General features: G+C 35.1%; 1 protein-coding gene across 3 annotated transcripts in view; it reads right to left on the reverse strand.

Moving 5' to 3' along the window:
* Positions 1-1445: 1445 nt before the first annotated feature.
* Positions 1446-19529, reverse strand: part of LOC101891263 (docking protein 1) — a 104154-nt gene continuing 86070 nt past the window's right edge. For all 3 annotated transcript variants that reach the window (XM_059118469.1, XM_059118468.1, XM_059118470.1), the window contains one exon: positions 1446-3403. In XM_059118469.1, coding sequence (XP_058974452.1) covers positions 1742-3403 — 1662 coding nt within the window. In that variant the 3' untranslated portion in view covers positions 1446-1741. The remainder of the gene's footprint in view (positions 3404-19529) is intronic.

The following is a 19529-nucleotide window of genomic DNA, read 5'->3' on the forward strand; positions in this document are numbered from 1 at the left end:
AATTTTTATTTAAAACAAATTACATAGAAAAATTAAATAACTGAATGTTTTTTGTTTTCTCAAGGTATCAAATCTCTGCCAACAGTAGGACCTTTTTATACTACTGTCGATAGGTCCGCATATCCATTATAAAATTTGAAGAGATTTCAGTTTAAAAATGTGTCTTACAGTGCATTTTAAAGTATTTGTTTCACATTTTCCAATTTCCGTACCATGTTATAAATATTTTACAATGATTTTCTTTTCATAATTCTTTATGTTTTTTTATGAATATGCATTGCTTTGTTTGTACTGAAAAATCTTCACTGACATGAATAAAAATTTAACCAAAGTTAACTGACATTATATTCGAAGCTTGTATTTATTTATTCTTATTTGCTTGAGTTTAAGTATAAAAAACGCATACTACTGGGACATACCGATCTTATGCTCATTTTACTTGGATCTTGAAAATTTTGGAATTATATTGATTTTGTCATTGCAAAACTTATTGCATTGGTAAATTCGTCAGAGAATTAAATATCATGATATAAATACGGTCTAAATAATAATTCTTATACTTGCTTAGACGGCTAATAACTTAAAATACAAAAAAAAAAAAAAATAAATAAAGGTATATATCAGGGAATTTAGGATTCCTATGACAGGCGCTTAACTAGGCTACACGAATCTATTTTTTTAATCGTAAACCTGACAACCTGGTTTTACCGCAGTATATTTCTCACTATCAGCTTTAAAACAATACCACGATAATCTATAACAGGGAGTTTAAGACTCCCTCCTATGAACAGGCGCTTTACTTAGCTACACGTATAAATTTTTTAAATCGTAAAATTATTTTTAACTCGACAGGCGGTAAACTCGGTATTTCCGCTGTATAATTCTCACCATCAAATTTAAAACAATACCTATAATTTTTAAATTTAAAAATGATAAGGAAATCCATAAAGTTGCAACTTAAGACTCATATCTTGACAAGCAAACATTTGTTTGAAAAAAAAAATATATAGTTGTGAAACTGCATAACCTGGACAGCTGAAAGGTACTTCTTAAGGGAATTAAATTCTATATTTATGTAAGGAAATACAAGTATTATAAAAATTTAAAATTTTGAAAACATCATCAAAAAATTGCAATGACAAGAGACAATATTGGGATCAAACACAATAAGAGAAATTTAAAATTGCTAAAGCGTTGAATAAAAATTAGATATTGACTATACATTTTACCTTACACCCCTACCTAATACGCACACTTTCGACGCTTTTCATCACAAAAGTTAAACACACGTATTTATATGAATGCTACTGAAATGCGTCCAACATACACATTTTCAAACTTGAACAATTTCAACATTTATGTTTTTGTATGTTGAAAGTACAAACGATCGAATTATAAAAAAAGTGAATGTGTGCAATTGGATAACGTTAAAATTGGAAGAATAGTTTAGTTTTTAATATATTGTTGTAATTTATTTTGTTGTCGAAGACCTTTCGTAATTGGGTAATACGTCCGCACTAAACATTTGACCATAGTAGGAAAGGTGAGCATTTTCAAAACGGTGCTTCTTGTTTTAGGTAAGATTGTTATACACAATTACATCTTTTACATATTCATCTTTGAAATAATATATGTATAGTCACATTTGATCGCAATGTTTAACGACAATATAAAAATTTATTACTAATTCAAATATAATAATCACAGATTGATATATAAGTGTTTAAATGGGTGACTTGTTTTATACTCGTTTGGGGTTTCTAACTTGTTCATAATTTATGCCGTTTATGTCGCATTGGATGCTACTACCTTCCTTAATTCCAGATTCCATGTCCGTTGAACGAGTATTGTTACACATTGAATTTGCAGTGGCTGAAAACAACAAGTTCTTGGATTTACGAAGAACGCCATATCCTAAATGTGTGTCATCGGCTTTGCGGCATGAATCTGTGTCTGGCACACTTATCAGCTCATATTCATTTTGCAATGATTTTGTCGACATGCACTGGTTTGCAATGGATGTAACTGGCACTATAGTCTTGTATCCGCTGGAAGTTCTATTGTTAGCCGTCAAGAACTCGAGTCGATCGTAGGTTAGATCTGTTGGTACAATGCTTGCAACATTTTTGCTGCTTTCACCTATATCAATATCAAACATTATCGACGTAGATCCTGGGGCTAAACATTCTTTTACCTTGTCTCTTGCATATATTACTTTTTCCCGACCCTTATTAATGACTTGAAAGGTCTTGGTAGTCGATATTCGTACATTTTCATTATGTTTTACTTCGTTTATACCTAAAGTTTTCCACGCTTCGGTTATATTTTCAATACATTCATAATCTCGTTCAGCTAAATTTTCGCGAAATGTAACTGCTTCTGATGCAGGGTCTGGCGTGAAGGGTAAGTTCGGAGATGTCGGTTTAAGTATGACCGTAGATCCGACTGCTTTATTCGAATCACTTGTTGTTATTGTTACAGCATCAAATTGCTTATACTTTGCGTTGTCGCATGTATTCTTTTGTTCGCTTTTCAAGGGTATACACGGAGAGTCAACGGCAAGAGGTGGTTCTGTCATAGGCGCAATTCTACGAGGTGGTTTACTGGGAACAAGGGTTAACCCTTTAGGTATTTGACTCGAATTGTTCTCTAGTTCGGAAGAACGTTGTGTGGAATACGAAGGTGGTAAAGGGCTACGTGAACCAGCTTCCATTGATGCAGCCGCAGTAAGTTGATTTTCGCAACTATCAATATTAATAACATCACCAGATATTAGTTTTTTCATACTTTTCATTTTGGACGACATGCAACGAAAAACGTCTTGAGGGCTTGTATGATCCAAAATAAATATACCCTCACCAGTTGAACACTTTCTACCAGCTTCAAATGTAAATTTTCCGTCCCGATATCCATATTTGCGAATAAACCGATACGGCCAATTAGATATTACATTTTTGGAACCACTAATTGACTTTAATTGCAGCTCAGTTGCCGTTAAATGTAGCATATAACATTTGGGATCGATGTTACAACGGTTTGAAGCTTCTGTTGGAATGAGAGATACAATAAAGAGTCCATCTTCGTAGGAGCTGCAATACAAATCATTATCCTCTTCGATGGCAGATAAATTTTGAGTATTTTCATTTTTGTTACGAAATGCAACATTTTGCAGGGCATTAACCCATTCCATTAGACATTCCTCATTGATGGCATTAAGGGTCAATGTCTCATTTTTTTTTACAATGCAAATAAGGTTTGCTGGAGGTGGTTCTTGAGTTATTTTAACACAGTTTTCCAAAGTAATAATTTTTGGATATTTGTCATCCTTTGTCTCGCATATTTCTAGTCGCTCAATTCCGTATCGACTTGATTTGAAGAGCAAACAATATTTCTGGCACGATTTCTATAAAAATATGAGATAATAAAAAAAATTTATATTATTATTATTATTATATAACTATATATACGAAACAATTTTCAACATTTGTTATAGGAGTGTCAAGCGGCACAATAGCGGAGTTCACCAAAATAGCAGACTCAATTGTACAACTGTCTCACCAACACAAGTAAGTAAGGTCACAAAAGACGAGGACAGTCGCATAAAAGAACAGCGTACTGTTACAATAGAGTCAAGCAAGCTTCTTTAGAGCACTTCCAGAAAAAAAGCATTAGCATATAAAAACTAGAAATGCACAGGAGGTAAAATGTTTAATGAAAAATGAACAGAGTTGTTCTGTGTACGTGTGACAGGTCGGATGGAAGTGCCTTTGGTTACAGGAGAATCAGTTAGATATCCAGCTTTCTGTCGCTGATTTGCCAGTGGTTTAGAAATCGAGGAAAAAGGTGTGATGACGAGAGATATTATTTATTTATTTATTCTATAAACTTATGGATAATTCCTTACAGACTATATATGCATTATAATTATAAAATAATTATAGAATTATACCCATAATGGCATTATAAAGAAATGAGACATTTTTAACTTTTCTACCGCTTTCCAGAGTTGACAGCTTGATCAGCGAGAGTCTATGAAAAGTTCAAACATGGTAAGCAGAAAAGTAGGAATTGTTTTTGGACAGACTCGATGCGGTCGCTGTGTGTTTTATAAATATGACTGTAAAATATTCCAAAATTGGGCGAACAATTGACATGTATAATTTTTCACAAAATCGAGAACTGTTTTTGCTTTGTTGATGAAAACAGAAATATGAGAATTAAAGTTAAGTTTACAATCCAATACGACTCCAAAATCAACGAAGGTATCAACCTTAATATTGCATCAGTTAGAAAACGAATTCAAATCATTTTGGAGCAACTGGTTTCTACATATCTCCGGTAAGCTTTGAAATGTTTTCAAATCCTCGACATACTTTGAAATATTTGAAAATTTTATAGATGAAGGTAGATCATTTATAAATAAAGAAAAAAGGAGTGGTCCTAAATGGCTTCCTTGTGAGACTCCAAATTAAACTATAATACTTTTCGAAATGACAGAAAATCCACTCGGAACTTCTATTTGTAATTCCAATATTTTTTAGTTTTATTCGTATTAGTTATGATTATGTTTCGGTACACTAATATCAATAAAATCGTATAACTTTTTGTAAATTCATTTACATCGTAAGTGCCAGACAACAGGATATCCCAGTCTGTGTTATGCATTAGTTCACGTAACTGCTCAAAGTTTGTTTGAGCACAGAAAAACGTAAGGATTTCTCAATTTGAGTCATGGGTATGATTTGTTTGTTGATTGTTAGACGGTGCTGGTCTTCGGGACCTGTTAACGGAATGTAACATTCATCCACTTAATTTACAAATATGAGGTCCAATGCAATTACTTGAAAATACCAAGATAAACAAGTACAAAAACTGTAAGTTCGGCCGGGCCGAACTTTGAATACCCTCCACCATTTGTTACAAATTTTACAATTTCCAAAAAAAAAATAAATAAAATCTGTTAAAAATTCTGTTAAAATCTTAATAAGTTATTACAATATTTAAATGCGAAACTTGAAGAAAATTCTGTTTATAATGTAGCTAAAATCATCAAAACACCGAATATAGGGGGTACCGTTATATGGGGGCTATACGAAGACCTGGACCTGCGCAGACAATTTTCTGGCATGGGCTGAAGAATCCATACGAACTTCACATGCGGTACCGTTATATGGGGGCTATATGATAACTTGGACCTACATGGCCCATTTACGAACTTAACCTGCCTACTGGCAAAATATACATGTGTGCAAAATTTTAGCCTTCTATCTCAATTTGTTTGAAAGATAGCGTGATTACAACAGACAGACGTACATCGCTAAATCGACTTAGAATTTTACGATGGTCAAAAATATATATACTTTGTTGGGTCTGACATGAGTATTTCGAGGAGTTACATACGGAATGACAACGTTAATGTACCCTCCATAGTATGGTGGAGGGTATAAAAATGGTAATTCGACCCTGTGGAACGATTCGGCCTGAAGAGTGTCTATCCATTGATCTATGTTTAAATACCGAGCATGACAGCATGCAAAGACATGTATCATAATAATATGGGACATTTCATTGTTGTTTCGACTAAATATATGGCGCTGGTAGTCGAAAAAATATGTTGTCATCATACCATGGCATCATCGTTTTTATAGGGATTTTGCTGTTTTGAATCGATTAAGAGTACACGAAACTGCCCTGGGCAGGCATAAAATCAAGCATAGATCGGCCTCTTTTTCAGCGTTGCAGCGCACACCGTATCACTATATCAACCATTCAGCACAGGCAGCTTGATGAATTTAATTTGAAGTTTGTTTACTCGGTTGAGCTAGAAGAGTCTGATGCTGGTAGAAAACAGGGCATAACAATTGTGAAAAACTTCGGGAAAATTTTTAAAACCACATACGGGCCATTGTAGGTATGAATCAGCTAAGGACGAAATAAGTACTTAAAACCAAAAACGTGTGTTGTTAACTTGAGATCTTTGGAAACAAATGTCGACTTTGCAGTGTAATGTGAAGTTTTCGTAGGTTGAGTATTCTTCATGGCGTTGCGAATTAGCTAGAATGTTATTAGATTTGCTTATGAAGAAAAATTCTTCTGGGACACTTAAAGTGGTACCGTATATGAACTCTGCAGGTGTTTATGTGTAGTTTGTGCACCACGCTCAGGCCAAGTAGGAGTTGGAACTTACGATGGCAGATCTTAAAGTCCTTTGCCACATCTCTATCAGGCCATTGAGGGTGATATGGTTTTGTTTTTAAGTGTGTAGCTCCAATCATTTTCATTATGTAATGGTTGAAATTTTTAATTTAATTGAATAATTTTAATTTATTTAATACATTCTATTTAGGGTAAAAATTTTACTGCGATGTCACATTCCCAATTTCGCAAGCCTACTCGTCATCATTTCCAGCCACGGCGAAAATTATCCAGTAAAATTAACAATTGCAATTTTGATGAGTGCTGATACCACAAGAAGTATGGACATAATGACAGAAAATGTCTCCGTCCATGCGAACATAAGCAGTGACAGGTACACGCTACTACGTCACACCCATTCCAGCTAAAAATCATACAACTTTTCGGCTTCAAGTCACTGATAGATGGACTCGCAGAAATTTTCTGGTTGACAGACCAGATTTTCTTTTAAAGCTTGGCTTCCATAAAAGCTTCAGTAATTCGCCCGACAACCGCAACGTGTATGAAGCCAACGGGTGACCAAATAAAGGGGACGGTGAGACGAACTGAAACCGTGGATTTACTTGGATTACCTTGGTCACAGATATTCACAGGTACAATTACCGTGGACTTCAGAAACTGCCTTAAAACGTTTTGCACAAATAACCCGTTTGCAGATCTTGTACAAGAATTTCACGACATCACAGTGTTTTCACCCTATGGTTCCAGCCAACATTTTGTAACCCTTGTCAGTTAACAGTTGAAAACCTCGAAGATGCGAAAAAATAAATTTCGTTGCAAAGCTAATTTTTTTCGACCCTCCATAATCAAATTGAGCAGCCCGCTACATATGGTAAGAAAAAATGTTTCATCAATTTCCAATTCACCCTGATGACGTTGCTAAAACGACGATTTGTACTCCATTTAGTTCGTATGAATTCAAATGTATGGCATTCGATAGTATGACATTCGAAACGCAGCAAAAAGAATATCCGAAGCTGGCCACCGCTCAAGAACACAAAAGATTCATTGGTATGATGAACTTTTACAGAAAGTTGTCGCCGCACACAATGACATACCAAGGAGCTATGCAAGGCATGATTACAGGTAATAAAAAGAACGACACAACTGTATGGTCTGCCGATACGGAAAGTGTTTCTGAGCGGTGCAGAATTAGTTGTTTACACTGACGCCTCAACGTCTAGCTTTATATGCTAATGTTTCATATGCTAAGGAATAGATAGATTTCAGCAGAATTACACAGATTTTCTAGTTTCAAATCCCGAAGTCGGATGAGAATCTACAAACGTCGAATGAAAATGTTATACATTTCGTGGCTAGGCCAACTAGTATTTTTTCCATTTCCTAGACCCATTAGTTATTTAGAAATATTTTTGAATGATTCGTTGGATTAAAGTTGTACACGCATATTATTTTATTTATATTCAATTAACACAGTTACCTAGCCCACAGGGCCAAAAAAACTTCTGTACATGACTCTAATTAATTAATGTACGAACATGGCTCTAAAGAAACATGTTCGATCTAAAGCTTCCAAAGACTTTTTGTAGGCCACTCTGCTCTCATCCCAAAGTACAATTTCGAATGATCGGAACTGAACCGATTTTAATATATCACAAATTTGTAGACCAAATTCCGTCATACACTCCAAATTTCATTAAAATTTGACATACATAGCGTGTTTGAGACATGAAATACATGAAATCGGCCGAATATAAATATGGTAGCTATATCCAAATTTCAACCGATTTCAAAATAATTTGGAACGTTAATTGCTAGAATAAATTCCATTACACATTCCAATTTTCATTGAAATTGTACATTCATAGCGTATTTGGTGCATCAAATACATTAAATCGGACGAAAATATGTATCAGAGCTATATCCAAATTTGAACCGATTTCAATATAATTTGATAAATATATTTTTGTACCAAATTTCGTTACTCACTGCAAATTTTATTTCAATTGGACATACATATGGTGTTTTGTACATAAAATACATAAAGTCCGTCGAAAATATACATGGGAGCTATATTCAAATCTGGACCAATTTCAATATAATTTGAAGACTGTATCGGTTATTGATCAATAGATATGTGCAAGTAAGGTCTAAATTTTTTGGAGGCACCTCCGATTCTGATGCTATATCTCCAGTTGCAAGTAGGATTTCAAAAACTTAAATGACCTAGTTACTATCAGGCAATAGTGTAATACATACGGAAATTTTCAGAAAAATATGTTTAGTGGTTTTTGATCAAACGTATAAAGAAATTCCTCTTTGTTTATAAAACCTGTAAAATACTCAAAATCTGCATGTATCGTTATATGGGTGCTGTATACGTTGATCTTTAACTTCCCGACCAAGATACAGATTGGCAGCACGGGTTTCATCCCAGCAAGTTCCTTCTGCGGGAACAATTTATTTATTATCAAATAAACCAAACAACTTGTTGCATTGATTTTGAATAAATTAAAAAAATTGAATGAAAGGTCTAAATTTCTTTTTAAAAAGTAAGTTTTATTTTCTCTAAAGATTTTTTTTGCTACAAAAAGTGTAATTTTTGTCCATACATACGTTGTAATACACATTTTGATTACAACTGAATTTGAATATTTTCCCAACAATTTTCATATGATTGAAAAGAACACACACATGCTCGAATTAATTTGGCATATTAAGCCAGACAAATAAAAAAAATAATAGAGATAGGTTTCAGTCATTAACTTGATTTCATTGTACCATTATTCCTACTCATGGCAGTAATAACACTATTGACAGTCGATCTTCCGTCCCTAACAAGTGAAACAGGTTAAAGTTTGAAAACTTTACAACAGTGTATAAACGGTTGTTTGTCTGCCATGTCAGTCTATAATATCTTTATGGATCATTGCGATCGAGTACTAGGTTTTATATCAAGGCTAGGAAAAGAGTATCCCTTGGGATATCTGTGTGTCGATGAGGAATGGGCTGTAGGTTAATAAAATTTTAATTTTAATAATTTTATTTTATTTAGAAATTTTTAAAAACATAGATGTGATCTTCTACTCAATGATGTTGTTTGTTCGCTTCGTTGTGGTGCGATGGCCGAGTTGGTTCACATTTCCTTCTATCGTACTATGTAATAATTTTAATTTTAATAATTTTATTTTATTTAGAAATTTTTAAAAACATAGATGTGATCTTCTACTCAATGATGTTGTTTGTTCGCTTCGTTGTGGTGCGATGGCCGAGTTGGTTCACATTTCCTTCTATCGTACTATGTACTGCGTGTCCAATTCCGGATCGAATATATATATACATATATATACATATATATATATATATATATATATATATATATATATATATATATATATATATATATATATATATATATATATGTATATATATATATATATATATATGTATATATATATATATATATATATATATATATATATATATATATTCGATCCGGAATTGGACACGCAGTACATAGTACGATAGAAGGAAATGTGAACCAACTCGGCCATCGCACCACAACGAAGCGAACAAACAACATCATTGAGTAGAAGATCACATCTATGTTTTTAAGAAACTCTAAACAAAGTAAATTCTTTGTTACCAATTATCCATTAAATGCAGGCGATAATGCAGGTGCTTACAATAAACTACTAAGTCTAGTGTACTAGTGTAAATACTTAAGGTATTAACATATATTTATATATATTATAATATAATAATTAAATTGTTAACAACGTTAGACGGTGTTGTCGTTTCAAAAAGTTGACAAAACTAACAAGTTAAAAAGCAGTAATTTCGGCTGGGCCGAACTTTGAATACCCTCCACCATTTGGAACGAATTTGGAAATTATCAAAAAACAAAATCCTTAAAAAATTCTGTTAAAATTTTAAAAATACCGAATATAACCCTTATATTGGGGTCTATACGACGTGGACCTACATAGGCATTGTTTGTCATAAGCATTACCATATTCAAATTCGAAACTTGAAATAAACGGTGAAAAATGTAGCTAAAATCATCAAAATATAGTATAAAGGGAGGTACCGCTATATCGGAGCTGTGCGAAGACCTCGACAAGCATAGACAATTTTCCGTCATAGGCTGTAGCATCCAATACGAACTTCAAATACGACATCTCATCTGTGGGTATTGTATCTAAACTCACTGTACTCAAAATACCGAATATAGGGAGGTACTGATATATAGGGGCTTATACGAAGACCTGGAGCTGCATAGACAATTTTCTGTCATAGGCTGTAGTATCTATTACGAACTCTAATTACGTAATTTGAGACAATTTCGGTGAAAAATGACGCTAAAATCATCAAAATACCGAATGTTGGGAGGTACCGTTATATGGGGGCTATACGAAGACGTGGACCTACACAGACAATTTTCTGTCATAGGCTGTAATATACATTTCGAACTTCAAATACCAAATTTGAAAAAATTCCGGTGAATAATGTCGCTAAAATCATCAAAATACCGAATATCGGGAGGAGGGAGGTATGGGAGCTATATAAAAACGTGGACCTACATGGCATAAATCGACTTAGAATTTTACGCTGATCAAGAATATATATACTTTGTTGGGTCTGACATGAGTATTTCGAGGAGTTACAAACGGAATGACAAAGTTAATATACCCTCCATAGTATGGTGGAGGGCATAAAAAAAGTGGAGAAGCTCTCTTTTAGTTGGTATGTCTTTATATTATTCTTGCCAAATATATAAGAATGACAATGTAGAATTTTTTCCAAGGAAAAAATATTAGCCAGAAACCTTTTTATAATTTCCATTTTCTCGATCTCTGCAAGCCAGGGGCCAAGTCACGTACTTCGGCATCGTAATGTAGTTTACGCGGATCACCACAGCCGTTATCGAATTGTTTCTACTTGATAGGTATTATGTTCTCGAAAACAAAGTATCTAATGATTTTTGCGCGAGAAAAATGTAAACAAAATGAAACAAGAAGTTTGTGAAAATGTAAGTATTATTCTATAAGTATTATTCTATATTACTTTTATATATAATATAACTTGCACAAAATCAATGAAATCTATGTTGGAGTATCCAGACTTTTCAAATTTATTGATGTTAAAAAAACTCACTTCAAAATCACTTACTCTACTTAAAAACTTATTTTGAAATTCTCATTCGCTTCCAATTTCTTATTACCATATGTACAGCAATGCAAACAGAATAGTAGACAAAATAGATTACGATCGAATGCGGTGATCCAAATATTTACAGAGATAGAAATGTTTCTCTATACGAAACAGAACTCGGTGACGAATGCGGGAATTTGGCCCCAGGTCCAAGACCTGCTTCAAAGAAAATCTTTCGATTATTTTTAATGCAAAATATTTAAACGTCTATATATGTAATTGCTTCGTTGTTTAAAATTTCAAAAATTCTAATAAAATTATCCCATTAACCCTGAATCTAATAACATACATCTTATTTAAAAATATAAATAAATAAATAAAAATAAAACAATTTTATTAAATTAAATTAAAAGTTCAATTAATAAACTTTATAATAATGATTGTATAAGTTTGATAAGTTCCACCACAACTTTCCAATACTCGTCAATCACGGATGCTGATTGGCACACTGGCATCTCCTCTACAACTCCCTTGGCGGTCATTGGAAGTAGTTGTAGTTGTAACAATATACAGACATGGGACCCTCAGCGGTCACTCAGAACCTCTGCGTTCACTTGTATGTATTTGCAAATGTATTAGAAATAGACAAGGGATCCTGTATAAGTTCGATACGTTCCACCACAACTTTCCAATACTCGTCAATCACGGATGCTGATTGGCACACTGGCATCTCCTCTACAATTCCCTTGGCGGATACCGTAGTGAGCGGATCGCCGCTGGGTATTGGTTGTTGGCGGTAGGCTCACCTTGCTCTCATTGGAAGTAGTTGTAGTTGTAATAATATACAGACATGGGACCCTCAGCGGTCACTCGGAACCTCTGCGTTCACTTGTCTTTTAGAAACGGAAGCGGCCACTGTCGCCAACACCATATTTGAAAAGAGGTAATTTTGTTGTTTGAAAAGAAAGAGTCACAATAAAGCATAAATTATATTTAGAAAAATACTAATTTATCTTTGTTTCATTTCTTGATTTTGTCTTTCTTTTATCCTACACCACACGCGCGAATCACCCGCACCTCACCAAATCTCTCAACTACACACCTCTCATCATAAAAAACTCTGAGGAGTTTTGTTGTCGCTGCCGCTAGTCGAAGCCTTTCCCCCACTCCCCTGAGTTAAACATTTGGTCGCATCGAGCCGGATTCGAGCCAAAATTTGTTGTCGTTTGTTTGGATGAAGAAATCAGTGGATCCCTCTTATCATCACCAAAATATTTGACTAAGAAACAGGTACGTAAATTCAGTTTTCCATTTGAAGTGAGTTACCCGCGATTCTTAGTGCATATTAAAATTGTTTCGGTTTGGTCGAATCTCAATTGTTATACGCGTGTATTTGTTGCATTCAATATACAGTCCACTCTCGTCTTTGTACAAGAAAAAATATTATTTGTACTGATCATCCAACGGCGCGGTGATCATACATTTGCATTTCGTTTGAAAACAAGTCAGTTGTCGACTCGTATTAACACTTCTTGTGTTAATCAAGTGCATTACCCTACACCAAGTAGCTCTGTTGTTGTGAAAATACTCGTAATTAGCTTCTCTTGTACTGATCATCCGTCGTCGCGTTGATCATACAAAAAATATTTGGTGTTCTTCTATTCTATTTTGTTTTGTAATCTCTTTGTTACGGACAGAGTTTTCTCAACAACCTCTTTCCATCGAGTTGTTGATGTTGTTTTATTCCCCCTCGTTCTTTCTCTATCCCCTCAATGTAGTTGGAGAAGAATTTTGCATCATCGCTTTGTCCATAACATAAATACATATTACACATTTGGTCGCTGTTGTTATCCCCCTTCACGTTTCAAAGGTTGAGCCCTTTAACGAGCAACACTCATTTGCAAAAACAACATTCTTGCAATAACCGTCTATCTCATTGTCGGTATGTTATTTTGTCGTGGTCGCCACCACACATTCACTGTTGTTGCAATTCCTTCTTCATTTGTTTTTGAAAAATTGATCAGTTCTCACTTGAGAATTGACATTGCCAAAATTGCAACAACAATACCTTATCATTCCACGCGCCCTTTTTAAGCGTCGGTTTGATATTCAATAGAAATAACAACAAATAGTTTTGATCTCGAACTCTCACTGTTGGATCGTTTGTAGCGTCGGTTCTTGTGTGAGTGCGTAGCTGCTTACGCATAGCCATTTCTCTGCCGACGTCGCTTGTGTTTTATTCCTCTTTGTGTGATATCCGTTGTTGGTTCGGCACAGTGGGGTAAAACAGCATAATTTGTGAATTTTCTTAATTTATTTTAGAAATTATTTTTCGATAATTTTCAGAAATATTTTTGACTAGTAGTAGGGTTTTTGGAATTTTTTGATAAATTCACCCTACATTCGAATTTCTTTGCAGACCTATTTAGCGAAACATATCGATGAAAATTAATGGTTTTTGGTTAATTTTACAACATTTTTAGATTTTGTTTAACTTCTGCTTGCAATTACAACTCTACGTACGGTTTTTGGAATTTTTTGACAAATTCACCCTACATTCGGCATTCTGTGCATATATTTAAGCAGCACATATTAGTCGAATCTGTTTGTTTTTGTGGCTATTTCGTAATTGTTTGGGTAAATAAATCACAGTTGTTTACACTATTTGTGACTCTCTGTAGGGTTTTGGGTATTTTTTGGAAGAATACGCCCTACTTTCGGCATAATCTTGAAAAAATTTTCAAAATTTGCATGGTATATTCTGTAGAACTACTCAATTTTGCAGGACTCTTGTTAAAACTTTGACAAAAATCTCGAGTTAGTTGTAAGATTTTTGGAATTGGGACATATGTTGTACAAACCCTTCCACAGCTGGCATTACTAAAGTATTAATTATCTTAACTTTGTTAATATTGGAGCAATTTTAGTCTTTTTAATTTTTGTAGTTTTTGCCATATTGGAAAAGTTTTTCTTAAATTTTCTCCTATTTAGCTTTGTTTTCATTCGCAAGATTACCAAATTCGTGGAGGTTTTTTGAGGGAGCTTTTTATTTCTCGTAGTTGCATTTGTTTACTTTGTTTTTCATCTAATCCACGTAACAGAATGTCGATAACACCAGTTACTCGATTAGTTAGAGCTACTAACACTGTTCTCAAGTCCGTTGAATACTTCGAACAGATAAATGAATTCCAGTTTACAGTATATAATCTTGAAATCCGTATTTCGGAAATACGAGAATTGTGGGAAAAGGTTTTGATCACCTACGCTGAGTGTAAAAACTACCTCACGGCATCCGAGACTGCACAGACTGACCATTTTGATGTCGTTGAGGATAGGTACAATAATGCATTTATTGCATATCATTGGTGTTTGACCCACTCAATGAAAATGGCTCTCCTGCTGCGGCTCCTCAGTCCTTGCCTGCTCCCAGTTCTAACATACCAAACATAGCTATTTGTAATGAATCTAATAGAACACCACCTTCAGGCTTGCTTTCGGGCGAACCTCTCTTATCGGTTCCTGTGCAGTCTGTTTCTCCACCCGTTGATGCTTTCTCCAAATCTTCCCCCAATAAAAGTCGCTACAATCCACTCTTCGATAGTCATTATCTCGTAGTACCACCTATTGATATCGAAATCTTTGCTGGAGATTTTATTGGCCTACCTTTCGCGATCTATTTACCACCTTCTTTGTTAAAAATGCACGTCTTTCAAATGTAGAGGCAGAAGACTACCGGTGAGGCTCGAGAAATCGTTTGCAGATTTCCAATCATCAATAGCAGTTTCCCATTGGCATGGAAAGCTTTGACGGATGCGTACGATAATAAGCGCATTCTAGTAAATAGCCACATCAAAACCTTGTTTGATATGCCTCCACTAAACATTGACACTTGTTCGGGTTTGAAAAATGTCCAACGTGGAATTAATAGTTGTCTCGCTGCAATGGCCGTCTATGACGTCGCCACGGATCAGTGGGATCCAATTATTGTACATATTTGTTTGCAGCGTTTGCCTCTAACCACCGTGACCTTGTGGGAGCAAAGTATCAAAAATAAGTCGTTGTTGCCTTCCTGGCCAGACTTAGATGCTTTCCTCACTGAAAGAATACAAACTTTGCAATATATTCAACATATGCGTAGAAATCTGCCCACAAAGATTGTTATTCCTAGTTTCTTGCCTAAATCGTTGCCATCAAAGAGTGTTTTACCTCATCGCTACTCAACTAGGTCGTTAGCATTCAAGCATGCTCGTACATCTAGTTCCACAATTAACAAGTCATTGGTACATGAGTCCAAATATGTTTCTCCTTCTCCTTGGTCTTCTAATTTACGCCAAAACATTTATTGTCCAATTTGTCCTAACCAAAGTCATATTCTACGACTTTGCCCACAGTTTAAAAACCTTTCGTTCGAGGACAAATTCTTGATTGTGAAAAAGAATAAGTGTTGTATAAATTGTCTTTCGCATGGCCATGTAGTTTAACATTGTCGCAGTACCAATAGTTGCAAATCTTGCAAACAAAGGCATCACAGCCTTCTCCACCGGCCACAAATTAGTAGTTTTGTTGGATCCCCTTGTTCAAAACAATCTCAGGTATCTGCAAATCTTGAATCTTGCCTGTCTTCACAAACACACATTGTGCAATCTAAGAAATCCTCTCCGGCTTGTACTTCAGTCAACAGTCGAGATTCGATGTACAAACAGACTGTCCCTCCGGCCTTTACCAAAGTCAAAAGTCGAGGTACAAACCCCCTCCGGCTTTTACGAAGGTCAAAATTCGAGGTCCAAAGCCTCCTAAAACGCACCCACCTTCTGCTAAAAATAATTCAAACAGTCAGTTTTCCAACACCATTGAAGATCATGTGCTCTTGCACTGGTAAATATTGTTAATGATGGGAAGTCGTACACTACTCGTGCAATAGTAGATCCTTCCTCTAAAGCATCGATTGTAAGTAAGAAACTTAAAAATGCAATTGGAATTTCAACTTGTCCTTTGAAAATCAAATCTGAATCTAATTCGCCAAAAGAAGTTTGTTTGCTGAAGTTATCTTCCCCTAAAAACGCATGTAGAATTGTGGAAACAAAAGCGTTAGTCTTACCCAAAGTAAAGGGGAAGTTGTTCTCGTCACCATCTTTTTGTAATTTAAAGACTCGAATTCCTAATCTTGAATTAGCGGATTCTTTCGATGACTTGTATCCCAAAATTCTAGAAGCTGAAGCTCCAAAAATTGTTTTGGATTTGTTGCTGGCCCAAAAGTCTATTTTCGGGTACATTCTAACCGGTTCAGCCCTCCCTCGACTGTAACGTAATCTTGCACCGAAAATTGAAATCGACCAATCAAGAAAACCATTGCATCTTTTAAAATCCAATTGTTGTTGAAATAGTTACTTGCGCTAAATATGTAATAGTAAATCACATCTATTTATAATTCGGTAATCGCTTTGATGAAAATACGAAAATCTGCAACTATAGCTCACTTAGGAATCTGAATTTACGTTCTCTCCTAACTTATAATAAAGTTATATTAATTGCTAGACTCGTAGTTCTAGCAAGGGGGCCGGAATGTATAAGTTCGATACGTTCCACCACAACTTTCTAATACTAGTCAATCACGGATGCTGATTGGCACACTGGCATCTCCTCTACAATTCCCTTGGCGGATACCGTAGTGAGCGGATCGCCGCTGGGTATTGGTTGTTGGCGGTAGGCTCACCTTGCTCTCATTGGAAGTAGTTGTAGTTGTAATAATATACAGACATGGGACCCTCAGCGGTCACTCAGAACCTCTGCGTTCACTTGTCTGTATTTGCATATGTATTAGAAATAGACAAGGGATCCTCTGCGATCACTTAGAACCTCTGCGTTCACTTGTCTTTTAGAAACGGAAGCGAAACCCAACACGGCCACTGTCGCCAACACCATATTTGAAAAGAGGTAATTTTGTTGTTTGAAAAGAAAGAGTCACAATAAAGCATAAATTATATTTAGAAAAATACTAATTTATCTTTGTTTCATTTCTTGATTTTGTCTTTCTTTTGTTCTACACCACACGCGCGAATCACCCGCACCTCACCAAATCTCTCAACTACACACCTCTCATCATAAAAAACTCTGGGGAGTTTTGTTGTCGCTGCCGCTAGTCGAAGCCTTTCCCCCACTCCCCTGAGTTAAACAGATCCTCTGCGATCACTTAGAACCTCTGCGTTCACTTGTTTTTTTAGAAACGAAAGCATCAACACACGGCTCTATCGCCACCCCAGATTACATAAAGGTAATTTTGATTGTTTGTACGAAAAAAACACCAATAAAACCATGGATTTAAACTAGAATAAATACTAATTATTTCTGTGTTTTATTCTTTGCTATTTTCCTTCTTTTGCACACCACACGCGCGAATCACCCGCATACCTCACTCTCACATAATAACTCTGGGGAGTTATCGTCGTTGTTGTTGCCGCTGTCGAAGCCATTCTCCCCCCTCCCCTTAGTAAATATTTAAATTGTTTCGGTTTGGTCGAATCTCAATTGCTTTACGCGCGTGCTACATATGAAATACAGTCCACTCTCGCCTTCGCATAAAATAATACTCGTTGTACTGATCATCCAACATCGCGTTGATCATACAATTGCTTTTCGTTTAAGAACAAGTCAGTTGGTCGACTCGTATTAGCACTTCTTGTGTTAATTAAGTGCATTCCCCTACAACAAGAACTTATGTTGTTGTGACAATAATTAGCTTTCTTTGCACTGATCTTCCTTCGTCGCGTTGATCATACAAAAATATTTCATGCTCTTGCTCTGCTTCGTTCATTATTTCCATTTCTAACTCTTATTTCAAATGTTGAACCCTTTGTGAGAATAGAAAGTGTCCCCCTCGTTGTTGCTCTACTCCCGCGCCATAGTTAAAGAAAAATTTGCATCACCACAGCATACATTCACATTATTTTATATTTGGTCGTTTGTTGTTCAATTTCTCACCAACCAAACGTTCGCTGTTGTTATCCCCCTTCACGTTTCAAAGATTGAGCCCTTTAACGAGAATTGTTTGTTTCTAATTAACAATAACAACACTCTTGTAATAACAGTGCATCTATCTGTCGATTGGGTACTTTGTCGCCAACGCGTATTTATTGTTGTTGCAATTCTTCTTCGTTTGTTTCTAACCGTCGCACTGTGGGTAAAAAGTATGATTTTTTGGCATAAAGTCATTTTTTTGGGTTTCATATTTTGAAATTTACCTGATTTCTTAAATGTAGGTACCCATATTAGAAAAAAATATTCAATATCAATGCGGGTGACAACCCTTTTTTGCTGACGAGCTTTTAAAGTCAGCTGTTTGAAAGTCACTTTGTTTTGCTACAACTGGCGGTAAAGATCAGCTAAGTTGAAGTGCTTGTGATTTAACAAAATTGAAAAAAATTAAAATGTGTAATTATTGAAATCGTTAGTGCAGGTATGTAAAATTAAGACGATATGCCCTTTTTGTCATAATTGTCTGTTGTTGTAATACTGTGAAATGTTTTGTTTATGTATAACTTTATATAAAATCTATAAATTGTAGTTGTGTTCCGTGGAGTGTTACTGGTGAATGGCAAAGCATTGCAAAAAGGTATAAATGCCAAGTCATTAACAAAAGTGTGTTAATTAATGAGTAACTAGCCTTTTCTGTTCTATTTTGTGCCAACAAGTGTTTTGCAGATAAATATGTGTTTGTCCATGTAGCGCTTATTAAAATTTGCAGCAGCAACAAAAGCTCAGAAGATGCACTTGTGAAATATGTGTTACAGAATATCAATAATTTAAATGAAGAACAAATGCGTTTGATATCAAAACAAGTTACAGATTTTGTTAATTATATAAAAAAGCATTTGCCAAAGTGCAACCGTAAATTAGTGCGATTCAAAACTAAACATTCAAAATGGCTTAGCAAAGTAAAATTATAGTACTGGATGAGCAGTATGTTTCCCTAAATAATCTTGGGAGAATAAAAAATGTATACAAAACAAATTTCACTTTAATAGCTTCATAAACAAAAAAGTTGGGTGCCGCAAATCATATGAAAATTGGTAGATAATCTTGGGAGCATAAGAAATGAATACAAACCAAATTTCACTTCAATAGCTTCATAAACGAAACAGTTGGGTCAAATCGGCCAGATCGGCTATATAGTAGCTATATGAAATAGGGCCCCAAATCATATGAAAATTGGTAGATAATCT

The sequence above is a fragment of the Musca domestica genome, unplaced genomic scaffold (genome assembly GCF_030504385.1).
Source record: "Musca domestica strain aabys unplaced genomic scaffold, Musca_domestica.polishedcontigs.V.1.1 13, whole genome shotgun sequence".
Classification (NCBI taxonomy): Eukaryota; Metazoa; Arthropoda; class Insecta; order Diptera; family Muscidae; genus Musca; species Musca domestica.